General features: G+C 32.7%; 2 protein-coding genes across 2 annotated transcripts; both read right to left on the bottom strand.

Moving 5' to 3' along the window:
• Positions 1-9,714: 9,714 nt before the first annotated feature.
• LOC132740611 (uncharacterized) lies at positions 9,715-16,668 on the bottom strand. The gene is made up of 3 exons (XM_060728555.1): positions 16,090-16,668; positions 12,167-12,312; positions 9,715-10,996 (listed from the first exon to the last, which is right to left on the bottom strand). Exons 1-3 carry the CDS (start codon positions 16,343-16,345, stop codon positions 10,823-10,825), a joined length of 576 nt encoding a protein of 191 aa, XP_060584538.1. The 5' UTR covers positions 16,346-16,668; the 3' UTR covers positions 9,715-10,822.
• Positions 16,669-21,861: 5,193 nt separating this feature from the next.
• Positions 21,862-26,385, bottom strand: LOC132740615 (uncharacterized). The gene is made up of 2 exons (XM_060728558.1): positions 25,372-26,385; positions 21,862-21,990 (listed from the first exon to the last, which is right to left on the bottom strand). Exons 1-2 carry the CDS (start codon positions 25,546-25,548, stop codon positions 21,862-21,864), a joined length of 306 nt encoding a protein of 101 aa, XP_060584541.1. The 5' UTR covers positions 25,549-26,385.
• Positions 26,386-27,003: the final 618 nt, after the last annotated feature.

Below are 27,003 nucleotides of genomic sequence, written 5' to 3' on the forward strand. Positions count from 1 at the left end.
TTTCAAATACCACAAGACCATAAAGATGAACATAATAAAAATTGAATAATAAAAAATAATAATAATGAAATCAAGGCAATACTTGACAATAACGACTCACAAGATGGTAAAAAGTATTTCATAAAAGATCTTATGTGTTAAAACAGACAGGTTGACTAACACCGTTCTATCAGTACTTTGAAATAATTGCTGTAAATTAAACATGTTGCCTCTTCGTAAATTAGAAGGTAAGTACTTTTTACGATAAATGTTAAAATGAGCACACTGAAAAATATAATAAAACTCATCGCCTTGTAATGAATTATTGGGACAGAGATTGCAATATCTTAAATTATGATCCACATTTATGTAACCTTTTTCAATAGGGAGTTTAGGTTTGCTACATGTAAATCAACACAGCGCCAAGGCTAGATTTCTTGGTAAAAGTTTAGTATAGGGAACTAACCCAAACGAAGACTAAAAAAGAGCTCTGTAAGTGATAAACTTATTAGAGTTTAATACATGTCCATGCCACCCCAACACATTTGTCATTGATTCTACTTTTGACGATATTTTTAAAATAAGGTGACGACGCAGATTATCCAGTATTCACCAAAACCAAGCTGTTGCAATGATTGTTTAACATAAGCTATCCATGGGGAGTGATATACATTTTGACGATTCAATTCAAATATTAGTTTGTACATAATATTACATACTTTATCAAGTTTTGAATTCATGATTTTGTCCAAAACTTTAGGCCTCTACATTTCATGACACACTCAATTTGTAAAATACCAAGCTCCCCAAACACCACAACACTAGGAGTTCAGGTTTTGACATTAATTATGTGTTAAAGATATTTCAACTGAATCTGTTTTACAATATAAATGTTACTTACACCCTACATTTCTTTACTATATAACAGAATAGTAGTGACAATGGACTCAAAAAGTTGCAATTTAAATCTATATCAAGAAAAGAGTCCTTGATGTTTTCAGTACAGCAAGTATAGCTTCTCTAGCTTGGTCTCAAATATATCTATTAGTTTTAATGAACTTACCATTAAAATTCAACTTTATTGAGAGTAGCTAAAATCCTTAATGGTATCAAGTCTGGCATTGGTAAAGTAAAGTAATGTTTTCTTTTCTTTATACGACTATAACCCCAGCAGAGCTATTCAAAACGTGTCGTCTTACGTCTGTAAGAAGACAACACTTTCAAATAACCGTTACTTTCCACGTAGATTTAATACAGTTGAAATATATGGTGTCCTGCTTGGGCCAGTTGAAAGTCTCATGACATGCTATTTTCTTTTCTAAAGTCTTTCTGTATGTTCATAGAAAAAATGGCAATATTTTACATTCTCGCAAGAAACTTTTCGCGCTATACAAAGTTGAATTTGTCTCATGCTTATACTTTCTCATACATAAATCCTGGTGCGAATCAAAATGTAAAAATCTTCGCGATGATTAAAGCAGCACGCCTCCAGATTCATGCTAATTTTCATGAAAATTTTGAAAATGTATTTGAATGTTTATAATAATATAAAGGAAGCAATTTACACATTATCAATGGCACTTACAGCCCATGTAAAGTACCAAAAGGTTGTCAAAATATGCATAAATATGCCTTACTGCGTTAGTAACGCAATAGAAATATAGTTGTGAATATTGAAAAATCAGTCTTTAACCGCATATTACTTGTAAAACATGTACAACTTGAATATTGCATCATTTTACTTTTCCTTAAATCATAGTACACATTTCTGATGTTTGATGTTATTGAAATATTTTGACTCATCTTGGAGCAAGCAGCTTTAACCTTAATTTTCAAGAACTTTAACTTATTACCAGTGTCAATATTAACGAGAATGTTAAATCTCCCTAATCTATCTATTAACAATAGCCAGTGCGTTTGACTAGTCTCAGTGCATGATAGTAAAACAAAAGCCTGAATTATCTTCAAAAATTGCCGTAGTTCTGTCAAAATTCACAATTACAATAGCTCTCCCTATTTTGACAGAAGTCGAGCTAAAACAGGAGATTTAGTAAATTTTAAATCGTAACAGGCGATATTTTAACTGCCTCAAACAGGACACCATAGAAACTGACGGAAAATTGTAGCGACCCAGATAGCAAATTCAGTTCATCGAGAAATGAATCAAATAAATTGGATGGCCATTTCCAAAGGAACTCTGGAACAGGACCGCATATTGCGGCGCATAAATCCGAATCCGTACCAGCTTTACATATTGTTTGTCCGACCTTTGAATATCTTTTTATATTATACGAGCGGGTGGTCTTTAATTATCTTATCGCAATTTAATATAATCTGCTAATTTGAAAATCAGTCAAATTTACGATATATTGAAAAAAGAAAAGGAGTGACATCCGCCATTTGCCGCAACGTTCGGCGTAAGTTACCCCCTTGATATGCTTGATTTTTGTTTTAATTTTTCTAGTACTCTCTTTATGTCACTCAATACATGGGAAACTTTCACATTTCCTTATAAGGAATACCAGATGAGTGCCTTGAATATCTATCTATGGATCATGTTTTAATATTCTTTTTTTTTCAGTTAGGCAAAATCTATTAGACCATATTACTAAAGTGTCTGTTTTCTCCATGTAAACAAATCATAACACGAATACGTCCGTTATAATGCCGACTATACATGTCAAACAGTAGTGCATGTCAACACGGGTAAAACAATAAACCGTTACGATACCTGATAGTTGACAACGATTACGGGAACAAAATTCTGAAAAAATAGTAATCAAGTGTAGCCAAAGGGGGAAAACTCATGCCGAACGTTGCGGCAAATGGCGGATGTCACCCCTTGTCTTTTTTATAATACCGTAAAATTTGACCAGTTTTAAAAGTAACAGATTTGGTTCAAGTGATAATATATTGTTTGAGGCCAAATGCTCGGAAAATACTTAAAGATATTTAGATGTAGCAGAAACGTTTTTAAAAACCGTTACACGATCGAAAATATGCGCCGCAATCTGCGGTCCCGTTCTCGAGTTCCTATGGCCATTTCCAGGAATATTGTAACTGTTGATTTTAGCATTGACGAAACATTTACTGTCCCAGCCCCCCACACACACACAAATCATCGGCCATATACAGCTGATTATTGCGTTAAGCTAAGCATGTGAAAAGGGAAACTTACCAAATTTGGGGTCCAAAACGTTATCCATATATCATTGACGCAAAACATGTTCGGAGATGGTTTCAATGTTGAATGACATAAAAAATCTCTCTGATAAAGGCAGCCATTTTAACAGTGTTTATTATGAATGAAAGTGAATTCTGTCCGATTGAAATAAGTGCACGAAAATTCCGTGCGAATACAATTTGCTTACAAAAGCTAAAAGGCCATGCAAATAGTTTCTATAGTTTTATATTTTCAACGTGAACATACATTTAATTTCAATAAGATCTATTTATAATTAAATGAGTTTATTAATTTATCTGTTCTTTACACTTAAACGTCGTATAAGTCGGATACAGTTACTCGTTTTTTTCTTCAAAAGTGTCTCCTTCAGACGTGAAGAAGAAAGTGCGCTAGGACAAACAACAATGTATCCTCGGCTTCGCCTCGGACAATTTGTTGTTTATCCTAGCGAACTGTCTTCTTACGTCTGTAAGAAGACACTTTTGAAGGAAAACTCGTACTGTATCCATTACATATTTCCCGTTTGAAACAATAAGAACTTTAGTGTTGCCAGTATTTACTTTACGTTTAAATAGCTCGAAATAAGGAGAAATCCAAACGTCAAAATATCTTACTTTTGACCGAGCCACATTATCTTTCTGTCTTACAAAACGGATATCAAGGATATGCATACGGCCCCAAACAAAGTTAAGTCATCAGTTTTTTCCATTCCATGGAATGTGGCATTCAAAAGGAAGCAAATAACTCTTTACGGCATGCAAAATGTATTTCAAGATAGTGAAAACAGTTGGGCACAATGTAAAAGTACTGATTTGATTACAAAATATAGCGCCTTTCTAGTGCGTTCAGTTCATATAACTGATAGAAAAACAATATAGATAATTATATAGTTAAATTATTGTCGTTCAATTTAATAGCCTGTTGTGTTTATTTGATATGATTTTAACGTTTCCGCGTACTTTTTCAAAATGTACAGCTCCGTTAATAATACGAAGTGGACACCGCATAATTTGTCGTTGTTTTCTTTTAGTAACGTCAGTCGAACAGAGATCTCTCCATGTGGGGTTTAGGCATTTGAAGAAATTCAAAAAAAAAAAGAAAAAAAAAAGAAAAAAAAAATAGATTCACTAATGCATTTAGGCCATTGAATTTATATAACTGGTATTTTTGACATAGATTCGCCCTTCGAAAGTCTACCAAAGAATGATTTAATATTTCTAAAACAGCAAGTGATCGGTCTACTATCAAATAAAACATATTTGTAAGTAGATCTATAATTCCACAGCTATTTATAAAGTATGCAAAAAAGAAGAAAAAGAAAAAAGCAAAAACATGCCAGTAATTATCGTATACACAATTTACGATTTTATAGAAACATAGCTAGCGTTAGATTACAGCCCTACCTTAATTTATGCAACATACAAAAGTTTTGATTTAGCTTATCAAGATTGCGTATGTCATCTCATAGACTAAGTATTGAAAGCGGCAGATGGGCAAAGCCTACTGCGATTCCTTTAGAGGAGCGAAATTGTAGTATATGCCAAGTGTTAGAAGATAAATTTCATTTTGTGTTACAGTGCCAAGCATAATTATACAGATATAAGAAACATTTATATTCCTAGGTTTTATAGATATAGACAAACAATTTATTCAACTAATTACATCTGATAATGAAGTTTTATTGACAAAGTTAAGTATGTATGTACACAAGGCATTTTTGATTCGTTCTGCTAATTTATATACATGTAGTAATAATGTTGGAGCTTATATACAATGCTAAGAAAAGTAGAGCCTTTGATAGTGTTGCGTGTATATCGACAGTAGCAGATTGATATAGGGTAATTTAGAATTAAAAATCTACAATGATAAGTAAAACATATGTTGAATGTTTACACTATAGTAGTGTGTATATTATTAAATAAAGAAAAATAAGTTTAATCAGATATGTTTTATGGAACATAAAAATATAAATATATATATATGTATGTATACTTGTTATGACAATTTGATATAACAATTAGAATATATGAAACTTGCCCATAACAGGCATTATATAAATGTAGATGCATTAACCTAATAAAGGATATTTGTCCGTCAAGTACTATATACAAGTGATGTGTACACTGTATATTTAAGAAATGGACATACAAAAATGTTTGTTATCTAAATATGTTCTCTATAGCACTAACATATACGCACACTTGTTATGTCAACTAGTTATTTCAATTAGTAATAGCATTTATGAAACTTGCCTGTAACAGGCATTATATGAATGTAGATGTATTATCCTGTGCTTGTAATAATAATACATTAAAATATTTGTATGTCTTATTTGTTGGATTGGGCGGGTTGTGTGCGGTAACGCCGGATGCGAAATTTACACAAGTTGTCTAGGCAAGAGTGTAAATATAACAGCTGGTGCGGACGGGCAAAATGTGCTTTTCTCTTGCATGTAAGACGGACAAGTTTCCTACTGCTTTTATGCTTGTGTTTAAGGTCCGAGTGACTGATCTTTGCCATGCAATGTCAAGTATTTGCAAATATTACATTACATTATATAGAGGATATTTGTTTAGTTCAGTGTAAGATCGGAATATATTTCACCGAGTGAGCACCAAAAGGTATATTTCACGAGTGGCGCAGCCACGAGTGAAATATGAACTTTTGGTGTTCACAAGGTGAAATATATTTCGAACTTACACTAAACTAAACACATTTTCTTTTTATTATATGCAAAGAAACGTTTTAAAAAGACATTAAACCTAATACTGAATGAAAAGCGCGCCAAATAATAATACAACGTGACGTCTTTTACGACATCACGTCATTAAGTTGGTACCCAGTACTGTGCACTCTGGTATTTCACTGAAACAACGTTCGGGGCCTAAAATGAAAACAGTGAAATTATCAAAGTGGTAATTTCAGTGTTTCAAACAGTGAAATTACCAGTTTTATATCACTAATATATTTTTATAAACCACCGAAAATCATGTAATAAATAGAGGATATTGAATGAGTGTAAGTTCAATACTGAATTTATTGCACGAGTTGAATAAAAGTATATTATGCGAGCCTCTGGCGAGCATAATATTATTTTATTCAACGAGTGCAATAAATTCAGTAATTAACTTACACGAATTTAATATTCTATTTATCACATACCCAAAATAAAGACCGTTTAAAGTGAAATAAGAGTAATTTTGCATTGACGCGCCTATAGTATAACGCTAACATTTCGCGCGTCTTTACACTATGTTTGTATAACGCTAATGACGTCGCGTCAAAATATATGCACGGCCGTGCAATACCATATTTACGGAGTCGCAAAATCGGCACGGGTGTGTGATAAAAAGTAATATTGTTATTTTATGTATGTTATCTGAATGTTATCTGAAGATTTCTCTAAATATATTGATAAGTGTTAAAAATAATAATAATTTTGTTATGTAGATCTACTACTTGTAACACTATTTTCTAAAAAAATGAATTTGCTTGTGATATATTTTTCTCATTCGTATTCGAGTAAACATAGACACAATGAAAAATATAAATGATATATGACATTGTGATATATAATTTGTTTGGTTTTTGCGAAGCATATGAATATACTTATTATGTCATGAAGTTCTAGTCACTGGTGTTACTAATTTGTGCACTCAACAGCACACTTTGTAAAATGAAGTAATGCGAATGGATAGAGTAATATCATAATCAGTATTATAAAATTAGATCATGTTTGTTACTATACTTTTAGCTATGAGACTTAGAGGGATACAAGATTGTAACAATATGTTATTATGTAGTTATTTTCAACATGTACACTGTATAAAATGTTGACCTCATGGGCTTTTGGCCTTCAAGATATATCTGAAATAAAACTTTGAAACTTTATGTATAGCACATAAAAAACCAACAACAACAAAAGGAAAAGCATAACAAGCAAAACTATAAAACTGTAGGGGCTATTTGACGCAGTTTGCAATGTTTGTTCACTTCACACTACTTTACTGTTAAAAACATTTTCCAAATTGTTATGAAAATAAACATGGATATTGAGGTATGCTGCTTTAACGATATCATAACATTATGTTCAATGATGATATATTTGATAATTTAATGATTTCTTTCTCTCAATACTATGTTTTTCAGTGTCATCCAGCATGTAGCTGCAATTTTACTTTTACTGGAATTATCCGATTTAGTCAGAATCACTCAATTTCCATTAAGATTTTCCTGATTATCATCCATTTCCCGCTTCTTTTAACAACTTACGATGTCATATTCTCAGAGACACTAATTATTAAGTAATTATAGGAGTATTTCCATCTAGTAAAATTTTGCCATCAATCAGACGAGACACAGAAGTGCCTAGTAAAATTCGGCCATGCAGAAACAAGTTTCACGTTCATTGAATACATATCCCATTTTGCATATTTACAACACAAAAAAATATGAGATAAATGCATTTGTAATAATAAATAATAATAAACAGTCACGTGAACATGTGTTGGTAACATTGTATGAATATATCAGATGTAAAAATATATTTGGGCTTAACAATAATGACCTAATATAAAACAAGAAAAAGAAAAAAAAGACAATTAAATATGTCAAACGCTGTGTAGCTGTTTCTTATCTGGGACGTTAAATTGAAAAATTGGTATAATTATTATTGCTTTGATGTCTAACAAATTGTAATCAAATGCGCACACATAATACTTCTTATAAACATTTTTCATATTATTTTACTTTATACGCATTTACCCACTAGTAATGCAAAAAAAAATGAAAAGAAGTTCAAACAAAGTTATGCTGAATTGATATGACGAATGTAATTTAATTCTTCGTCACTGCTATGCACGTTTGTTAATGATGCTGAAAATACAAGACGAATATATGAGACAATATACAAATCAAAAATAAAATGATTATATGCTTTAAATTAATACTTTCATAACATTTAAATGTATCAGATTCGTTGAAATTCATCACCATTATCAGATTTTAAGGATATTTTGTTAACATTATCTGGTACAAAATAGTACTTTTTTAAAAATATATTTACATTTTATCATCATTAAAACAGCAATACTTTGTTCACAATACTCTAGGATATAAGCTACCATAAAAAGTAAGAATTGTACACGTTTTTCACATTAAACCCAATCCCTGCTAGAACCTAACTGATTTAAACATTTGCCACCAGTATAGAGCACATCTGTACTGTGTAACCAGGCTCTATACTGTTGCTTGCTCATTTATTTTTTTTTCATTTATTTATTTTATTTTCTTTGGATAGATCAAAGTCACTTAAAATTGAATGGTATGTTCCAAGTATAAAGCGGGCCAAGTCTCTTACAAATATTCAGCATGTTAAGGTCTTAGACCCATCATTGACATATCTTAGAACCTATGGAATAAAAAAATTATACATAATTCACCACAACAGACTTATGTTACTGCACTTCTATATTCCTTCTTAAGGTAGACCATGGATAATGGGCACAATAAGGAACTGTAAAATTGACAACATAGGACAATTATATGTCACCTGTAAGCAAAGTTTCAATAAAATTAACCTTGTGGTTTATGACTTATGAATATATTTCTGACCTAGAAGGGCTTATTTTCAGAAATGAGGAAACTCTAAATTATCTGTAATATCATCATTATAAAAAAATGTTTTTCTATTGCTCACTGTTAAAAAACAAAAACTAACATTCAGGTAACAAATTACACAAGCAAAATGTTTGGTTCTAAACAAAATGTTCTTAATATGTATAAAAATGCTACCCTACCCCATCCACTTTAAACACTTATTTTACCATTTCCCTATCAAAAATGCCTTATTCCAAATATCACTAAATTAACAATAATGAGGGGCTGTTTTCAAAATTTTCTTAAAAGTATATTGGTTGATCATTGGAAATATAAAATACTTTTACCGTGTAGTTTTTATTTTATTAAACTTTGAAAATATCTGGTATCATATTTGCTATAAATTTTGGCATTATTTCGCAAATAAATACCTACAATAATTTTATAATTTATATCAAACCCTTTTTTCTTCCATAAGGGATCAGAGAGATACATAAATAATGTTAAAAAGAAGAAAAGAAAGAAAAGAAAGTTGCCCCTGCTGGGGCCCCTCAATTTCAATTTAGTTGACAAGTGATTCTAGCCTATTTGAATACTCTTCAAAGTGGAGGTAATGCATTAATTACCCATGGTCTATCTTAAATATATGTTGTGCGCATGGATATAGTTTATTAATCACATCATGTCTGTACAATTTCTAAAAATGAAAAAGAAAACAGAAAAAACAGCAACATGTCCTTACAACCCATTCACTCTTTCTCTTAAAGGCACATTATGCCTCAAAAATACTTTCATTTTTATTTATAAAAAAACTGTTTACTTTTGGTATCTTGTTACAGTTTCCAACTATATACACTAACTATATTTGCGTCTTTAGTTCTGTTGGCAACTGGTATAATTATAGACAATCAGTATTTTGTTTGGAAGTCGAAATACTACTTTGTTTACATTTTGCTACCTTTACGACACATAACAGTGTGTTGAGTTAAACATCATATAACATTCTTTAATCTATTATTTAAACATTTTCAAACGCATATGGATTTCTGAGGCATAATGTGTCTTTAAGTAATTAAATTTCATAAATTGCACTTAAAATCATTTTTAATATAACTCATATACTTCAATCTATATCTAAAACAAATACATGGTGTTAAAGCGGCCTTCAGCCTTTTTTTGCTTTTTTGTTGTTGATGTTGTTGTGTTGGTAAAAACAATTAAGTGTTGTTTCAAACTACGTATTTCATTAATTTTAACTTGAAAAGATGTATCATTTCACTGTTAAGTCTTCTTCAACACAGCGTCGAGAGAGCTATTTATAACGCGTGAGTGCCTTTCGTTTCTAAAAATAGAAGATCAGGAAATGCATCGTTCGCCTTACTTACTTACATATAGAGAGCGGACCGTAAGATTAGAGGTATCGAAGGGTTTCCTTATTGCTTATGTATTTAATCGGCGGCCAATTTCATTTTCAACATTATTCTTTTAATTCGAAATTCATATGAAACGACTTATCTAATAATAACAAATTTAACCTTTAGGAAAGCTGAAAGCCGCTTTAACTAATAATTATGATATCATTATGTAAAAACAATTTCCGTAAGTCACGTTCATTATCTCCTTTTTTATTGAAAATATTTAATTGAACTTAGTTATGTCAAACAGTCAAGTTACTTTAAGTTTTTTTTCTGTTTACATGTTAATTGGCCATATACATTGGGCATATAGTTACTCTGTTATATTTTCCTTGTTTCCCGATTGCTTCAAACGATTTGACCTTTTTAACACTGGTTTGGTGGACTTATGCCACAATCTTAATCATTTTTCCAGTCAAACATTTTCAATGAAAAAATAAAGAAAACAATTTTTAACAATAATTATTAAAATAAAACACAACGACAACAACACCACAGCTAATGGTGTCTTTTGTTGTCAGCAATACAAGTCACGACGTCATGTCAAATATAAGTAAAATATCTGCAGGTGCATCAGCAGCGGGAGGTGCTTAATCTGTATAAAAAAGAATATGGTGTCGTCAAATTGTGGATTAACGTCTTCAAATCACGGCTGGTACAATTGCCTAAGGTTCCCCAACAACATTCTGACGTCACGCGCAATTGTTGTCAGATCAAGGAGGAAAATGGCACCAACTATTGACACAAGGAATACAACACCCACAATGCCAACAGCTGCGGCTTCCGTTCTATGGTCTTTTGCGCTGCTCTTCGCACGAACCTGAGGAAAATACATGGCAGAAAAGTACACATTAAAGACACTGTACAGTATGAGATTACCTGAAATGAATATCTTTAAAGTCCTTATGCTATTTAGTATTTAAAATCAAATAAGACTCATTGCGAAACCATCGATAGTATATGTAACACACAGAATAGTGGAGAAACAGGCGAAAAGATTTTGATTATTAAAAACCAAAAACAAACAAAATAATACTCTTTTCTCGCTCGGGAATACTGTTACACAAGACATCTACATCTATCATCGGAATATCAAAACAACGCCCCTACTTCAAGCATTGGCTTAAGCAGAATTCAGCGGTAATTTTTTGAATGTCAAATCATCCGTAGATGTTTATTTGGCGGTAATCAGGGAACCTTCAATGTGACATGTATGTGCCATTTCATGAAAAGCAGCATGTGCTCTAAATCAAGATTTAAGGATTTTGTCAGGAATATTTGTCAAGCTTTAAGGTACATTAAGAGCGTTCCCTGTTGCTGCTTCGATCATATTTGAATATACATTGTACTAGAAAGATTTAATCTTAACACCATGGACATGTAGTTTTAGAGAAGTATAGTTTGAACATTTTGTTGAAACATTAAGCTCAAATACCAAAGATATGCAAGGTACGAAATCTAAAGTAAATTTGAAACATTTGTTTGCCAAAACTGATACATGTCTATCTTCAACAATTTTAGTAACGTGGATGAAAGAGAAATGTTTTGTTTGACAGAACTTTAAACGAATGACAGCTATCCAGCTAAAACACTGAATTATAAAAATATTGCATCTGGTTTCTGTCTGTGAAATAAAGTCCGTCCGTTCATTTAAACGAACAAATAATTATTTTATCTATATATTTGAAAAAAAACTACCAAAGTCATTCCCCCCTTGTGGCTCAGGGATTGGCTTTAAGGTTTGAGGCAATGGAATTGCAGCCACCGTTTATCCCTGCGTGATTGTAAGAGATGACTAAATGGGTTTGAATTACTGGAGTCTATGCATATATTAGCTCCAGAGGTCGAGTTGGCTTTGACCCCTGGTGTTACTTTAAGGTTACCCGAGGTTAGCCAAAATCATCTTTCCTGTTTCGGCGCCATGTGACCTAAATTGTGTGGGTGCGCCTTAAATTCGTACAAAACAAACCAAAGTCATTATATAGCTTACCGTAGAACTTAGAAATTCTTTGAAAACTTTTAGTCTCTCCTGTATCTCGGTAACCTTGGCCGTCAATTCTTCGTCTGTATAGTTCTTTGGAGGATCTACCCAGCCGCATGGACATACACAATCAGTAACACATGTCTCTACCGGAGCTGAAATATGTAATAATATGTAATATGTAGTTATATGTAATTTGTAGTAATAAGTAGTAATATGTAGTAATGTAGTGATGTGCACTATGTAATTATATGTAGTAATGTGTAATATGAAGTAATATGTAGTAAACTGTCATATGTAGTAATGTATAATATGTAGTAATATGTCATATGTAGATATATGGAAACTAATATGTAGTAATGTGTAATATGAAGTAATATGTAGTAAACTGTCATATGTAGTAATGTATAATATGTAGTAATATGTCATATGTAGATATATGGAAACTAATATGTAGTAATGTGTAATATGAAGTAATTTGTAGTACACATGTAAACTGTCATAATGTAGTAATATGTAAAATAAAGTAAAATGTCATATGTAGTAATGTAGTAATGTGTAATATGAAGTATTTTGTAGTAATCTGTCATAATGTAGTAATATGTAAAATAAAGTAAAATGTCATATGTAGTAATGTAGTGATGTGTAATATGTAGTAATATGTAATATGTAGTATTGTGTAATATGAAGTATTTTGTAGTAAACTGTCATAATGTAGTAATATGTAAAATGAAGTAATATGTCATATGTAGTAATGTAGTGATGTGTAATATGTAATAATATGTTATATGTAGTAATGTGTAATATGAAGTGATGTGAAGATGAAATTGTGCTCCCTTAACTCCACCTATTGTATTGTAAACAACTTTCTATAGACTTAAGGTCTTCCAGCTTGGCCAAATGAGGTTAAACACTAATTAAATTAGTTTTATTACATAAACATTTTAACAATTAAGAACCCACGGTCACTCCCTACGGGTCGCTTCGATTTGGGTTTTTGATTGTTAAAATTTCACTTAAATAGAGAATAACATCCTACTGTCTTTTGATATCAATTTTATCAGGCGAGGCTGATATGGGTAGAAAGGGGGAGATTTGCCGAGCCCATTTCTGCCCATATCAGCCGAGCCTGATAATAAACACTAACATATCCAAAAGGAAGAAAATGAGTGGCAGACTATTCTTCCCCTAACCAGTTCATCACCCTGACGATTCTCCAATAAAACCTTTTCTTCCCCTGACAGTTCTTCCCTTAATTTAAAAAATGATCAGCCATGTAACACCGCAAAGCGTCCGTTCCTCAAAACGTACGTATATTGACGTTTTGCGGCGCATATCGTCCACCTTTTTCTGGCAAAAAGGCATGGTCCTGCCGCATAACGTCCATATTTAAAAGTTAATATAATTTTCGTTAATTTTGACCAGTTATTATCAGGTGTTATTGTGTGTTAATTTTAGCTCACATAAGTATGCGCCTGTCTGTCTGTCCGTCCAAATTAAGCTTGTTACCACTCTAACATCCACATACCCTACGCAATATGTCCAGAGTTATCTGCCCTTGAATTACAATATCTGTTATTTTTCACATTGTTACCACTCCAACGCTTTCATTTCTTCTTCAATCTTGACAATTTTCAACAGAATATCTATGACCATAAAATCTCAACAAAGTTAGATTATAGACTAAATCTAACAAAAATGCAACAAAAAAACCGCACAATATTTCACCTTGTTAGTGCTTTCTTTTTTCTCCATTCTGATTTTTTTTTATACAGAATATGTATAACAATAAGGTCTCGATCAATTTCATTTATGAGCTAAAACGACTGAATATGTCAAGAGTTATTTGCCTTTGAATTATAAAAATAAAGACATATTTTTAAGTCAAATTATTGAATTGTGATAAAACTGCATTTTTCTTTGTTATCAATGATCAGATGTCATTCATACATTTATGACAGGATGGATATCTTGAATAGTTCAACTTAAATATTGACATTGAAATGACCTTGACCTCAAGGCCACTTTTGAATTTTGCTTATATTACCATATCTTTGTCATTTACAGATATTTGGATATTGATGACCACTACAGACGTAGAATTGAGTACTGGTATCAGTTACCCAGATTCTGAGCAAGTACATGAAATGTATTTGCTTTTTATTTGTAAAATTTAATGCTATCTACCCTTGTCATGTGGAGCCTTTATAGGCAGGTGGGCGATATAAGGCCACCATGACCTTTTTGCTTTGTTCAATTATAAAATTACATTTTTCACTTATAAAATTACATTATGACATTCAAACAAAAGGCTTACATTAAGATATTTATTTTAAAATATGCTTTAGTTTTTATCAATATAACACATTGCACTTCTTTTTCATCATTTCCTATGAGGAAGAATGTTTGTTATATAGTATACTCTATTACACAATATCTATGTAACTTATAGGCGAAATGTTTTGTTCTTCAGGCGATAAAATAATACGGTTTTAGTAAAGGGACGGACGTTCCGACTAACCTATAGATTAAATCATTTTTCAAAGTTACATTTTATGACAATTTCAAACTTGCATTTACTAGATTTCAGTTCAAAATATTTGAGTTGCGTTAAAGCAGAAATGCGCACTATCGTCATTTTTTTCCACATACTGATGATGTTCAAAAATAACTACATCCCATCACAACAATAGCTCTCTCACTCATATATGACAAGGCGGCTACATTCACCCTCCCTCGACAAAAGCTCTCTCTCTCTCTCTCTCCCCCCTCTCTCTCTCTCTCTCAAATATGACTAGGCGGCTGAAAGCATCCCCATCCCGACCCTGCCCCCCCCCCCACCCGCGACAAAAGCTCTCTTGCTCAATTATGACTAGGCGACTTAAAGGCCAAATCTCCAAGACAATATAGCTCTCTCGCTCAAATATATAGGATCACAAAAATATTGCACTTTAACAATATGAAAGTGACAGAACCAATAAAAGTAACGTTTATAATGAATATATTTTAATACAGAAAATATGGACGATATGCGACGCAAAGACACACTCTCGCCGCAAAACGTACCAAGTACGATATGCACCGCAAAACGTCCACATGTGTACAATATGCGACGCAAAACGACCACACGCGTACGTTTTGCGGTACGGACGTTTTGCGGTGTTACAAAGCCATCCCTCCAAAAAGATATTTAATGCTCGCCCATATGGTTTTATACCGGTGGCGAGGAAAAATAAACCCAACACACACACAAAGATATTTATCATTTATTATTTTTTATATAAAAGTATTTTATTGTTATTTTTTTCAACTGGATGAGAAGTATTGGAAGTGAAGGCAATTTTTTTCAATAAATTTACTAAATATACAAGTTGTACATAGATGTATGAACCAAGCATCTATCTAATTGAGTCTGTTAATAGCTTGCAGAATATATGATACATAAATGTATTATATGAAAAACACATGAAAGTTTACAAATATTCAACATATGAAAACTTATTCATTTGAAAAACATCCGATAACCATGAGTTTAACATATGAAAAACATATATTTTTCAACACATTCTTTTCAAAACAAACGAAACACGTATTTTATATGGAAGTCAAAATACATGTACTTCTTTATTTATATTTTGCTACTTTTATGACAAATAAATTCACAATTAGCGTTACTTTCCTTGTGAATGAAGCAGCTATATGCTCTTAATCTATTGTTTTTAAACGATTCCAATATCATGTTTGTCCTTTTCTAAAGAAAAACAAATTCGTTTCTAAGGAATAATGTGCCTTTTAACAAACATACAGCACGGAATTCGCCTGAACCTATCTACATTTTTGTAATAAGTAAGGAAAATGCTTAGCACGACATTTGTTCCAATGTCAATATAAGGAGATAACGCTACGATATTAGTCTATGCTTTGTTAAATACCTGCAGTTGAAATTTCGCCATACTGGATGGTTTTTTGCGGGAAAGATGTCGGCGGAATAATACCATGTGAAACACCATTGTCTATAACAATTCTAGGCTTATTAGCTGCAGCATTTCCTTCAGTATTTGTGGGTTCCTCAGTATTTGGAGTAGTAGTTGGGCACACAATTGTATTCTCAGGTAGTGGAAGTTTAAATGACGTCACAGGCTCTGTGAGAAATAGAGATAATAACAAGAGCACCGCTAGGCGGTGCATTTTATGCCCGAAAGTGATTTTTTAGTAAAGATGAAGCATTTGTAAGACATGGGAATTAAATAAAGTATAATCTCCTTCAAATAACAATCCTCGTATGAAGTTTGAATATTGTGGTCCAAATGAAACTTAAGTTATGCCCCGAAAACTGTTTACAGTTTTAAGGAAATAGTGACCATGACCTTTGACCTTGCGACCCCAAAATCAATAGGTGTCTTCTATCTAATATGGACAATCATCCTATGAAGTTTGAATATTGTGGGCCAAATGGAACTTGAGTTATGCTCCGGAAACTGTTTTCAGTTTTAAAGTAATAGTGACCATGACCTTTGACCTTGTGACCCCAAAATCAATAGGGGTCTTCTACCCAATATGGATAATCATCCTATGAAGCTTAAACACTGTAGGCCAAATGGAACTTAAGTTATGCTCCGGAAACTGTTTTTAGTTTTAAGGTTATATTGATCGATCTTGACCTTTGACCTTGTAACCCCCAAAACAATAGGGGTCTTTCACTCAATATTGACAATCATCCTATGAAGTTTGAATTCTGTGGGCAAAATGAAACTTAAGTTATGTTCAAAAAACTGCTTTCCGTTTGAAGGTAATAGTGACTTTGACCTTTGACCTTGTGACCTCAAAATCGATATTGGTCTTCTACCCAATATGGACAACCATCCTATGAAGTTTGAATATTGTGGGCCAAATGGAACTTAAGTTATGCTCCGGAAACTGTTTTCAGTTTTAAAGTTATAGTGACCTTGACCTTTGACCTTGTGACCCTAAAATCAATAGGGGTCTTCTACCCAATATGGATAATCATCCTATGAAGCTTAAACACTGTAGGCCAAATGGAACTTAAGTTATGCTCCGGAAACTGTTTTTAGTTTTAAGGTTATATTGATCGATCTTGACCTTTGACCTTGTAACCCCCAAAACAATAGGGGTCTTTCACTCAATATTGACAATCATCCTATGAAGTTTGAATTCTGTGGGCCAAATGGAACTTAAGTTATGCTCCGGAAACTGTTTTCGGTTTAAGGTCATAATGACCTTGACCTTTGACCTTGTGATCCCAATATCAATAGGGGTTTTCTATCCAATATGGAGAATCATCCTATGAAGTTTGAATATTGTGGGCCAAATGGATCTTAAGTTATGCTCCGGAAGCCAAATTGCTAAGGGACGGACGGACAGACGGACGGACGCCAAACGCCAAGGGGTATAACAACAGATGATGTGTTGTGCGTGTTTTGTTCAATGATATGATAATGCATACAGTAATTCGACTGGATTATTAAATAAATACTGCACCACAATGTTTCTATATTTTACAAAATCATCATTTACATTTCGTCTTGCAAGTTGTCAATAATAATTTGACATCTCTTCCATATTTTAGTTTGTAGGACAAACATTTTTTACGTTAGTCATACACAGTGCATACTATGTCTAGACCAACCTGACTAGAGTGCAGATCTACTAATTTCTTACAGGTAGATCTGATAATCACCGTATATTTTCACCTTTATTATGATTCGGATTTCCCGAGAAAGCTATATTTAGCCATGCAAGCAAACGGGTTTTTTACAGATAGGCATTTGACGAAATATCAAAATTTCGTTGTCCGCGGAAGTAAAACAAATTGTTGATTTTTGTTATTATTGAAAACAAATTGTTTGAAGTTATCTAAAAAAAGTAAACTGGTAATAATAGACTCAGGACTCAGTTTTTAATGGGCAAGATTGTATTGCCAGTTTACCTGCCGACTTCATGGACAACGCAGCGTTTGTTCTCGAAATCGTGAAACCGACTCATTATTGGTTTTCCAGCGATTAAAATCAGAAAAACAAACTTGTGAAAGCTCGCCGATGACTGGCTATTTCAAAAAATCACGAGAAGGTGACATTTTTTGCTGATCGTCAGATCTTAATGCGTAGTGGTATTTAGGTGCTGATTTTAATCACATTGTGACAAAACTTTAAGAGAGGAATTTTCTCTATTAAAGAACATCGTCTATTAAAGTCATTGTGAGCATAAAATAGCATTGTATATAAAGGTTAACTATAGTAAAGCAAGGTTAACTAAAGGAAAACATTTTTATCAAATGCTTTAAACCATCTTATTAAAGCAACACCGTCAAGATGAATTGTTAACAGTGAACTGCCGTTAATTGGAGAGGTCATCAGACCTCTCCACAGTGTTCAGACTGATTGCTGGCGGCATCCATTTTTGCGTATCTGATTGAAGTGAATGAATCTCATTTAAAGCGTAAAATCATTAGGAGCAGTCTACAAAAATTGTTTTGCGCATGCTCCGTTTCAAAATACGACTTCATTTAAACGAAAAATTAACATCGAAGTGAACAAATCGGTACATAGAAAAATCGGAAAATATCATTTACGTTACTTAGCGCTACGTGGATGTTTCATACCGTTTTAATATTTCAAACTGTATAAGTCGATTACCGTATTGTTTTCTGAATAGTGTTTTACTATTTCATGTTCCGATAAATAGTAACAGTGAACATTTTAGCTACAGTATCACCATGTACTTTTATATGACCGAGTGAACCGTGTACCGAAAGTTTGCTGCTCCTTAAACTTTTGAACTGGTATGACTTAATAACGCAACGGAGATTTTTTTGGCGCAAATGGCACAAATTTCACTCAAGTTTGATTTTCATAAAATATTGTGATTGGAGGCATGAAGCTTTTTATACTGCTTATTTCAATCATATGATATAGACATTTTCTATGTAAATCCTGGACTCAAAAATTGTTTGATTAAAATACTTTAAGCCCGTTTTGGAAAATGAAGAAATGTTTCCATATACTTACCGAAACATCAACCGAAATTTTGTTTATTGAATTTTACAAGAAACTTATATTTTGATACTAATTTTAACATATATATTAATATATCATCTATTTTAAATTTAGTAATAGAAAGAGCATCGAAACATGAAGCTATCTGATTTGTATGAGGGACATAGCCCCCAAGTATAAATAAGATTGCCGAGTGTTTTGATGTTCTTTCTCTTTTGTATCATAGTCAACATAAAACACGTTCCCTGTTGTCACAATATGAAACCCCGCAATAAAGGAACCAATGAACGAGCATCTGAATATGATATTTTTGTTGCTTTTCTTTTCTCTGCCGTCACAATAAGTAAACCCCAGCAAAAATGAGCCAATCAATGGGCATGCTCTGGAGTGCGGGTAACTGATAGCTGTACTCCAGTTTATTCACTGTGCATGTATATGCATATGATTTAACTCTGACACATTTTCAACAGAAAGGTCCCGAAACTATGAAGTTCCCTTTGTAGAACAGGTATCCCTTTATGCGTCAAGAAAAAAGTCCATTTCTCCGGCATCTTTCAAAACATTTAAAAAAATGAAGTTTAAAACAAACTTTCATTATGATACTATATTCAATATATTTGATAAATTCTATTTTATTAAATAATTAATAAAAAATATCCCCAAAACATTTCGAACCAGAGCAGCAAAAAGACCTCTTGCATGCTTCTTTTTAGAGAAGCAAACTTGTTATATATTTCTATTGACAAAATGTTGAGTCGTACAAGGCAAAACATGTTTTACGTTCAATAAATAATTCAAGTAAACGCGCACGTGATGGTCACTGTTTTAATATTTGTAATGTTAACATCCGGCTCAGAAAAATTAAACAACCTTTCTTGATGTACTTGTATTTAAAACATCATGTACCTATTATGTTCAAATATGTATATTTTTCTTCTTTCAATACACGATTTATTTTAATCGAGTGGTATGAAAATCAATATTTCATGCATTGCGGCAGCCATAAGTGAAATATAATAATTTTGATGTTATAATGAAAATGAATCGTGTATTTTTAGAAAAAAACTTGAATTTTCTGTTTATAATATACATTTTTTTTTCTTTTTTTTTTCTAACATTACCATTTGAAACATTTTTCCTTAAATTTTGTGTACTGGCAGAATTTAGAAGAAAGAAGATTGGCAAAGACACCAGTGAAAATACGAAAAATATGTTTGACTGTAGTGAAACATATTTTTTTCAGTGAAAATACGACAAATTATAATACGCATATTTTTTTCATCAATAGTTCTCAATATTTCATTCATAAGTATTATTTTGATAAAGAAACATACTTGGGGTTGTCCCATTTGCACAGTCTTCATTCAGACGGCCATCTATGTCTGCGTCTGTAATATGAATATGTTTATAATCTTTCAGTTTGCAGAAATTTATTGAAATCTATCAAATTCTTACAGAATATGTCTAATTTGAATTTAATTTACATGATACACAAACTGTGTATGGAAAGGTGTATCCCAAATTTCTAGTCCAGTGAAGTTGGCCATTGTTTTTAAAGATTATTGTTTTTCCATTACACTATGTATTCATACTATCTTCACATGTTGTGTATTAAACGTTTTACATTTACTACTCGTATATGTGTACTCAAAACACGTTTATTTTACCTTTACAAAGGGACTGTGTAGCAATTATTAATATCTTCATACTTCAATTTGAGCATAATACATTTTTAAGAACAAGTTTTATTGCCACATCTCTCAAACAAAGTCAAAATAACTAACATGTTTCGATTATTTTTGGACAAGATCATCTGCGCAAATCACGGGCAAAGATTTCTTTTGTACATTGCACTACAAATAAGGGATATAATAATTAAAATGTATTTTGTCTGAATATGATTTTGTCATTCAAATGCACAATCCCGTACAAAGTCATCGTACTTGATACATCATCTAGGTAATGTAGCATGTACGGAATATATACCGCGTGTAACCGACTACAGTACAAACTAAGCCGCGACACGGAAAAGTATCAGTTACATGTGCATAGGATTCTTAGATAAACTGTATAAACAAACCGGAAATTATTGCTTTCCGATCAGACTACATGGGAAAGTTTATGTTGATATTATCATTAGAATATTACTCATTTAGACTGTAAAGAACCAAAGTATGGCTAAATATTGCTCATTTCTTCTTTTTCTTCGTTAATCCATCATTCCTTAACACGCTATATAACTTAAATAGACTCGTCCGTTTCGCATTCTGCACAGAACCATTTATCATATTTAGGAGACAAAATCAAATATATAACGACTAAATACTGAACAGTGCAGACCATATAAAAACGTCAACGGTTAGAAGCCGACAATAGGCGTAAACGTTGCATTATACTCCATAAAAACGACATCAAGATATATTTTTTTAAATCTTTTATCTTTGTACGTAAGTTTGTTTGAAACGTCACTGGCGATGAACAGTATACATGGTATATTTATCGAATAATATTTTGGATGAAATAGGGTACATGCTAATCAAGTATTTTGTTGTAACATAAGAAGTAGCTGGTACTTTAACGCGCAATCTACAAGATATTGTTATGCACGACCTCATAAGCGAGACGATTTGTCTACATTCGTGGTCCATTTGAGTTGAATGTATAATGAGATTGACTTGAAGCAAGTAAGAGTTACAAAAGGCGACCATATTTACCTATTTCGCCAGGTATAATATCGACCGTACACTGTTCCTCGTCCACAAGACCATCACAATCGTTGTCAATGTTGTCACCTGGCACACCTTTAGTTATTGTGCACACCTTTAAAAAAGATATCGATGCCGATATAAAAGATATTAATTTATCTAAGAACATGCTTTGCAATGATACGTCATAATAGAACAACAAAAAATAAGATAATAACAAAAAATATATTTTTTTACAACAACACATCATAGAACAACAAGAAATAAGATAATAACAAGATATTATAGAACAAAAATATAAAACAACAGGACAGCATAGAACAACACGAAATAAGATAATAGCACGATGTTATAGAACAATAATATAAAACAACAGGACATCATAGAACAACAAGGGTTAATATTATTACAAGATATTATAGAACAAAAATATAACACAACAGGAAACTATAGAATAATAAGAAATTATATACATGTAATAGCAAGGTAGATTTTCTATTATAGAACACAAAAATTAACAGGATACCATAGAACAACAATTATTGGAATAATAACAAGATATTATAGAACACAGATATAAAAAACAGGACATCATAGAACAACAAGTAATTAGATAATAAGAAGATTTAATAGACCAAAAATATAAAACAACAGGACACGATAGAACAATAAAAACTAGAACTGCCACTGTCATGGCGTGACTAAAATGTCAGAATCAACAGTGGCCATTGAGAGCTCAAGGACAACCTCCCTGCCAAATCTGAGGTTACTAAGCCAGTGCATTGGTAAGTTATGTATTCTACATGCTTCAAATGTGAAAATGTCAAAATCAACACACTGCGGGCAGGCATTCTTAAGCATTTGATCAGACAAGCTTATTATAGTAAAATCCCTCTGACGTTGACTTTCGACATAGTCATCTTAAAATCAAAAGGGGTCATCTACTAGTCATAAATAACCTCAATATTGAAGACTGTTCACCAAAGCATTCTTAGGCAATTGAGCGGACAAGCTTTTTTTAGTCAAGGCCCCTGTGACTTTGACCTATGACCCAATGACTTCAAAATCAGTAGTGGTCCCCTAATGGTCATGATCAACCTCCATGCCAAATATGAAGACAGTGAGTCAAAAGTTTCTTAAGTTATTGGGCAGACAAACTTTTGAAGTCAAAGTCCCTGTGACCTTGACCTTTGACCCAGTGACCTAAAAATCAATAGGGGTCATCTACTAACCATGTCTTAACTACATGCAAAATATGAAGACTTCTGGTCAAAGGAATTTTAGTTATTGGGTGGACAAGTTTTTTTTTAGTCAAGGCCCCTGTGACCTTTATTTTAACCCAGTGACCTCAAAATCAAAATGGGTCATCTATTAATCATGGCTAACCCCCATGCCAAATATGAAGATTGTGGGTCAAAGGAATCTTCTTAACTTATTGAGCGGACAAACTTTTTGAAGCCAAGGCCCCTGTGACCTAGACCTTTGACCTAATGACCTCAAAATCCAATTGGATCCTCTACTACTCATAACCGAATTCAATTCCAAATATCAAGACTGTTGGTCAATGGAATCTTAAGTAATTGGGGCGGACAAGCTTTATGAAGTCAAGGCCCCTGTGACCTTTGACCCAGTAACCTTAAAATCAATAGGGATCATCTAATATTCATGACCAATCTGAATACATAATATGTAAAGTGTGGGTCAAAGGAATCTTAAATTATTGGGCGGACAAGCTTTTTGAAGTCAAGGCCCCTGTGACCTTGAACTTTGACCCAGTGATCTCAAACTCAATAGGGATCATCTACTATTCATGACCAATCTAAATACCAAATAAGAAGACTGTGGGTCAAAGGAATCTTCAGTTATTTGGCGGACAAGCTTTTTGAAGTCAAGGCCCCTGTGACCCTGACCTTTGATCTTGTGACCTTAAAATCAATAGGGATCATCTACTTATAATGACCAATCTAAATACCAAATATAAAGACTGTGGGTCAAAGGAATCTTAAGTTATTGGGCGGACAAGCTTTTTGAAGTCAAGGCCCCTGTGACCTTGACCTTTGACCCAGTGACCTCAAAATCAATAGAGATCATCTACTATTTATCATCAATCTAAATACCAAATATGAAGACTGTGGGTCAAAGGAATCTTAAGATATTGGGCGGACAAGCTTTTTGAAGTCAAGGCCCCTGTGACCTTTGACCCAGTGACCTCAAAATCAATAGGGATCATCTACTATTCATGACCAATCTAAATACCAAGTATGAAGACTGTGGGTGAAATAAATATTAAGTTATTGGGCGGACATTGAAAACCCGACGGACGGCCGGCCGTTCCAACATTTTGGGTTAAGTGGCTATTTTCTTTGTTATTTTCTTTGTTTCCTTACATGTCTTAAGGGCTACTTGCCCATAAACCCTTTGATCACGGAATGAGCCTATTGTTCACTTTTGTTCTCTTTACTGTTATATAGCCCCTAAACCCAAAATGTTTGCTCGGGGCGACGGCCGGACGGACAAGCTGAGCTGCTTCCAGTATACCCCCCTTACAGCTTCGTTGTGCGGGGGTATAATTAGATAAAAATAATATATTAAAGAAAAAACGACAGTATATCATAGTACAACAAAAAAGAAGATAATAACAAATTATCATCAAAAATATAAAACAACAGAACCCCGTAGCACAACAAGAAATTAGATAATAAAACTATATAAAAGAACAAAAAATATAAAACAACAGGACATTATAGAACAACAAACAACACATTATAGAAATACAGTATGATATAGAACAACATAACATGACAGTAAAACAAACCAAAATAAAACAATTGATAATAGAAAAAGTAGTTATTATAAAACAAAAATCATTAGAATAGAATCACAAGATATAAGCAATTAGTTCCTACAAATTTATTTTAATTTGTGTTGGAAGCTATAAGCTTATTTAAAGACTCTCGAATCGTTCTTGGAACCAACCGGTACTAAACAATGAATATAAAGGTTTTGCTCAATGAAACAACGGCTTGCCCCTGACAGGGTTTGTTACCACGCAATTAGCAATGAGACAAAAGAAGACATGATCAAACATTTACACATGTTAGAAAAATAGAAAAATAAGACATTACAACTGCAATACGTTTTAGAACAACAGCAGTCAATGAACAACTAAACATTATAGGGCAACAAGACAGTACAGAATAAAAAAAAAAATAATAACATTAAAGAACAACTTGATACCATAGACCAACAAGACAATATTTAAGGACGTGATATTATAGAACAACAAGATATTATAAAGATAGAACCATTTAACATCAACAAGGTATAAAGCACGACAAACAGAACAACAAGACATTAATGACTAACAAGATATCAAAGAATAATAACAAAACATTAAAAGAAAACCTTTCCAACTGATTATAATACAATGACATATATTAGAACCAAAACGCAAAATGTGCGACAAATTAGAGATAGATCTAAAATTTACACAAACCTTCTTACTAGTGTACATCACATTTCCGGGAACAAACAGTTTGCCTGAAGAATTCGCCCCAAGATTAAAGCGTAATATGTCTAGAACAAACGTTTTATTTGGATAGGTTTTAGCATCAGATAAGATCATTTCCTGAAGGATAACTTCACCATTTTCATCAATCGCATTTCTTGTCATTTCGTGTAATAAAAAGGATAAAAATCATCATGCATTATTCTTTACATTTTTTAACATTTATATTGTTTGACAATATTGACCCGAGACATGTGCATATTCAATGACCTTTTGTCGATAATTATCGGACACAATAGTAAAAATGATACTAAAATATGATTTAAAAGTATGGCTTAACGATACCATCTGATGTGTACGAGGGGGAAGGTGGAGTAGCCCCCGAGTATGAACCCAATTGCCGAGTGTTTTGATGTTCGTCCTTTGTATCATAGACAAAAATAAAAACACGTTCCCTGATTTGACAATATGAAAGCCCAGAAAAAAAGTAACAAATGATTGCGAGCATCTGGATATGATATTTCTATCATATCCCTTTCCCTGTTGTCAAAATAAGTAAACCCCATCAAAAAATGAGCCAATCAATAGGCATGCTCTGGGAGTGCGGGTAACTAATACCTGCACTCCAGTTAACGCACTGTGCATGTACAATGTGGCCATACAACGTGACTTTTCGGGTACAGAGCACGCCGATTTTTCACCCGATTCAGGTATGTTTTTTATTCATAACTTATTTATTACTCAACCGATTTTGATCAAATAAGGCGCAGAGTATCCGTCATTATATCAGCTTTCCATGGTAAATCAAAATTCTGAAAACCCCTTAATAGTTTTTGAGAACATTTTTGTACAGTTTTCTTTTCATAGCCGGGGCTACAAGAAAATGTGCCGAAGAAAACTGTACCCGAATTAAAAATAATGCGATTTCTAGCAAGTCATATGTTTTTTACCCAAAAAGTCACGTTGTATGGCCACATTGATGTATATGTATACAAGTGTACACATTTTCAACAGACAGGTACATAAACTATGACACAAGCATAACTTAAGGTTTCTTACATAAAACCCGCCTAACTAGCCTCAGTGAAAAAGAGTTAAGACAATCAATTTTAAATTGAATTTAATATGTTTAAACCTTAAATTTTTTTAATACTAATATGTTATGAAACTTGATCACTATGTTTTGTGCGTGCTGATTGTACGACTCCCGTCCAACTATTGAAAATATGAAAAAATTACATACATTTAATGAAATAAAAAAACAATAACTGAAATTAAACGAAATGATTTATCAACTATTTTTGCATATAATTTAAAGAAAAAAGATCTAGAGAAAAAATGTAAGTCAAAGATTTGAACTTGCAAACGTGCTATTGCAATCGTACTTACCACTTTAGCTATCGCTTCGTACTTATGGATTTGTAACTGTCTAGAATTTGCTATTATTATGCGGCAATATTGACCCGAGACATTTGAATATATTTAATGACCTTTCGACGGTAATTATGGGATGCCGAGGTAAACCATACGCATTTTGATGTATTATACAGTGATAGACGTGTAACTTAGAATTACCAGCATAACACTTGACTTACTCGTTTTGGTGACAAGGTATAAGAC

The sequence above is a fragment of the Ruditapes philippinarum genome, unplaced genomic scaffold, assembly GCF_026571515.1.
Source record: "Ruditapes philippinarum isolate M1 unplaced genomic scaffold, ASM2657151v2 ctg3999_1_1_1_1, whole genome shotgun sequence".
Taxonomy (NCBI): Eukaryota; Metazoa; Mollusca; class Bivalvia; order Venerida; family Veneridae; genus Ruditapes; species Ruditapes philippinarum.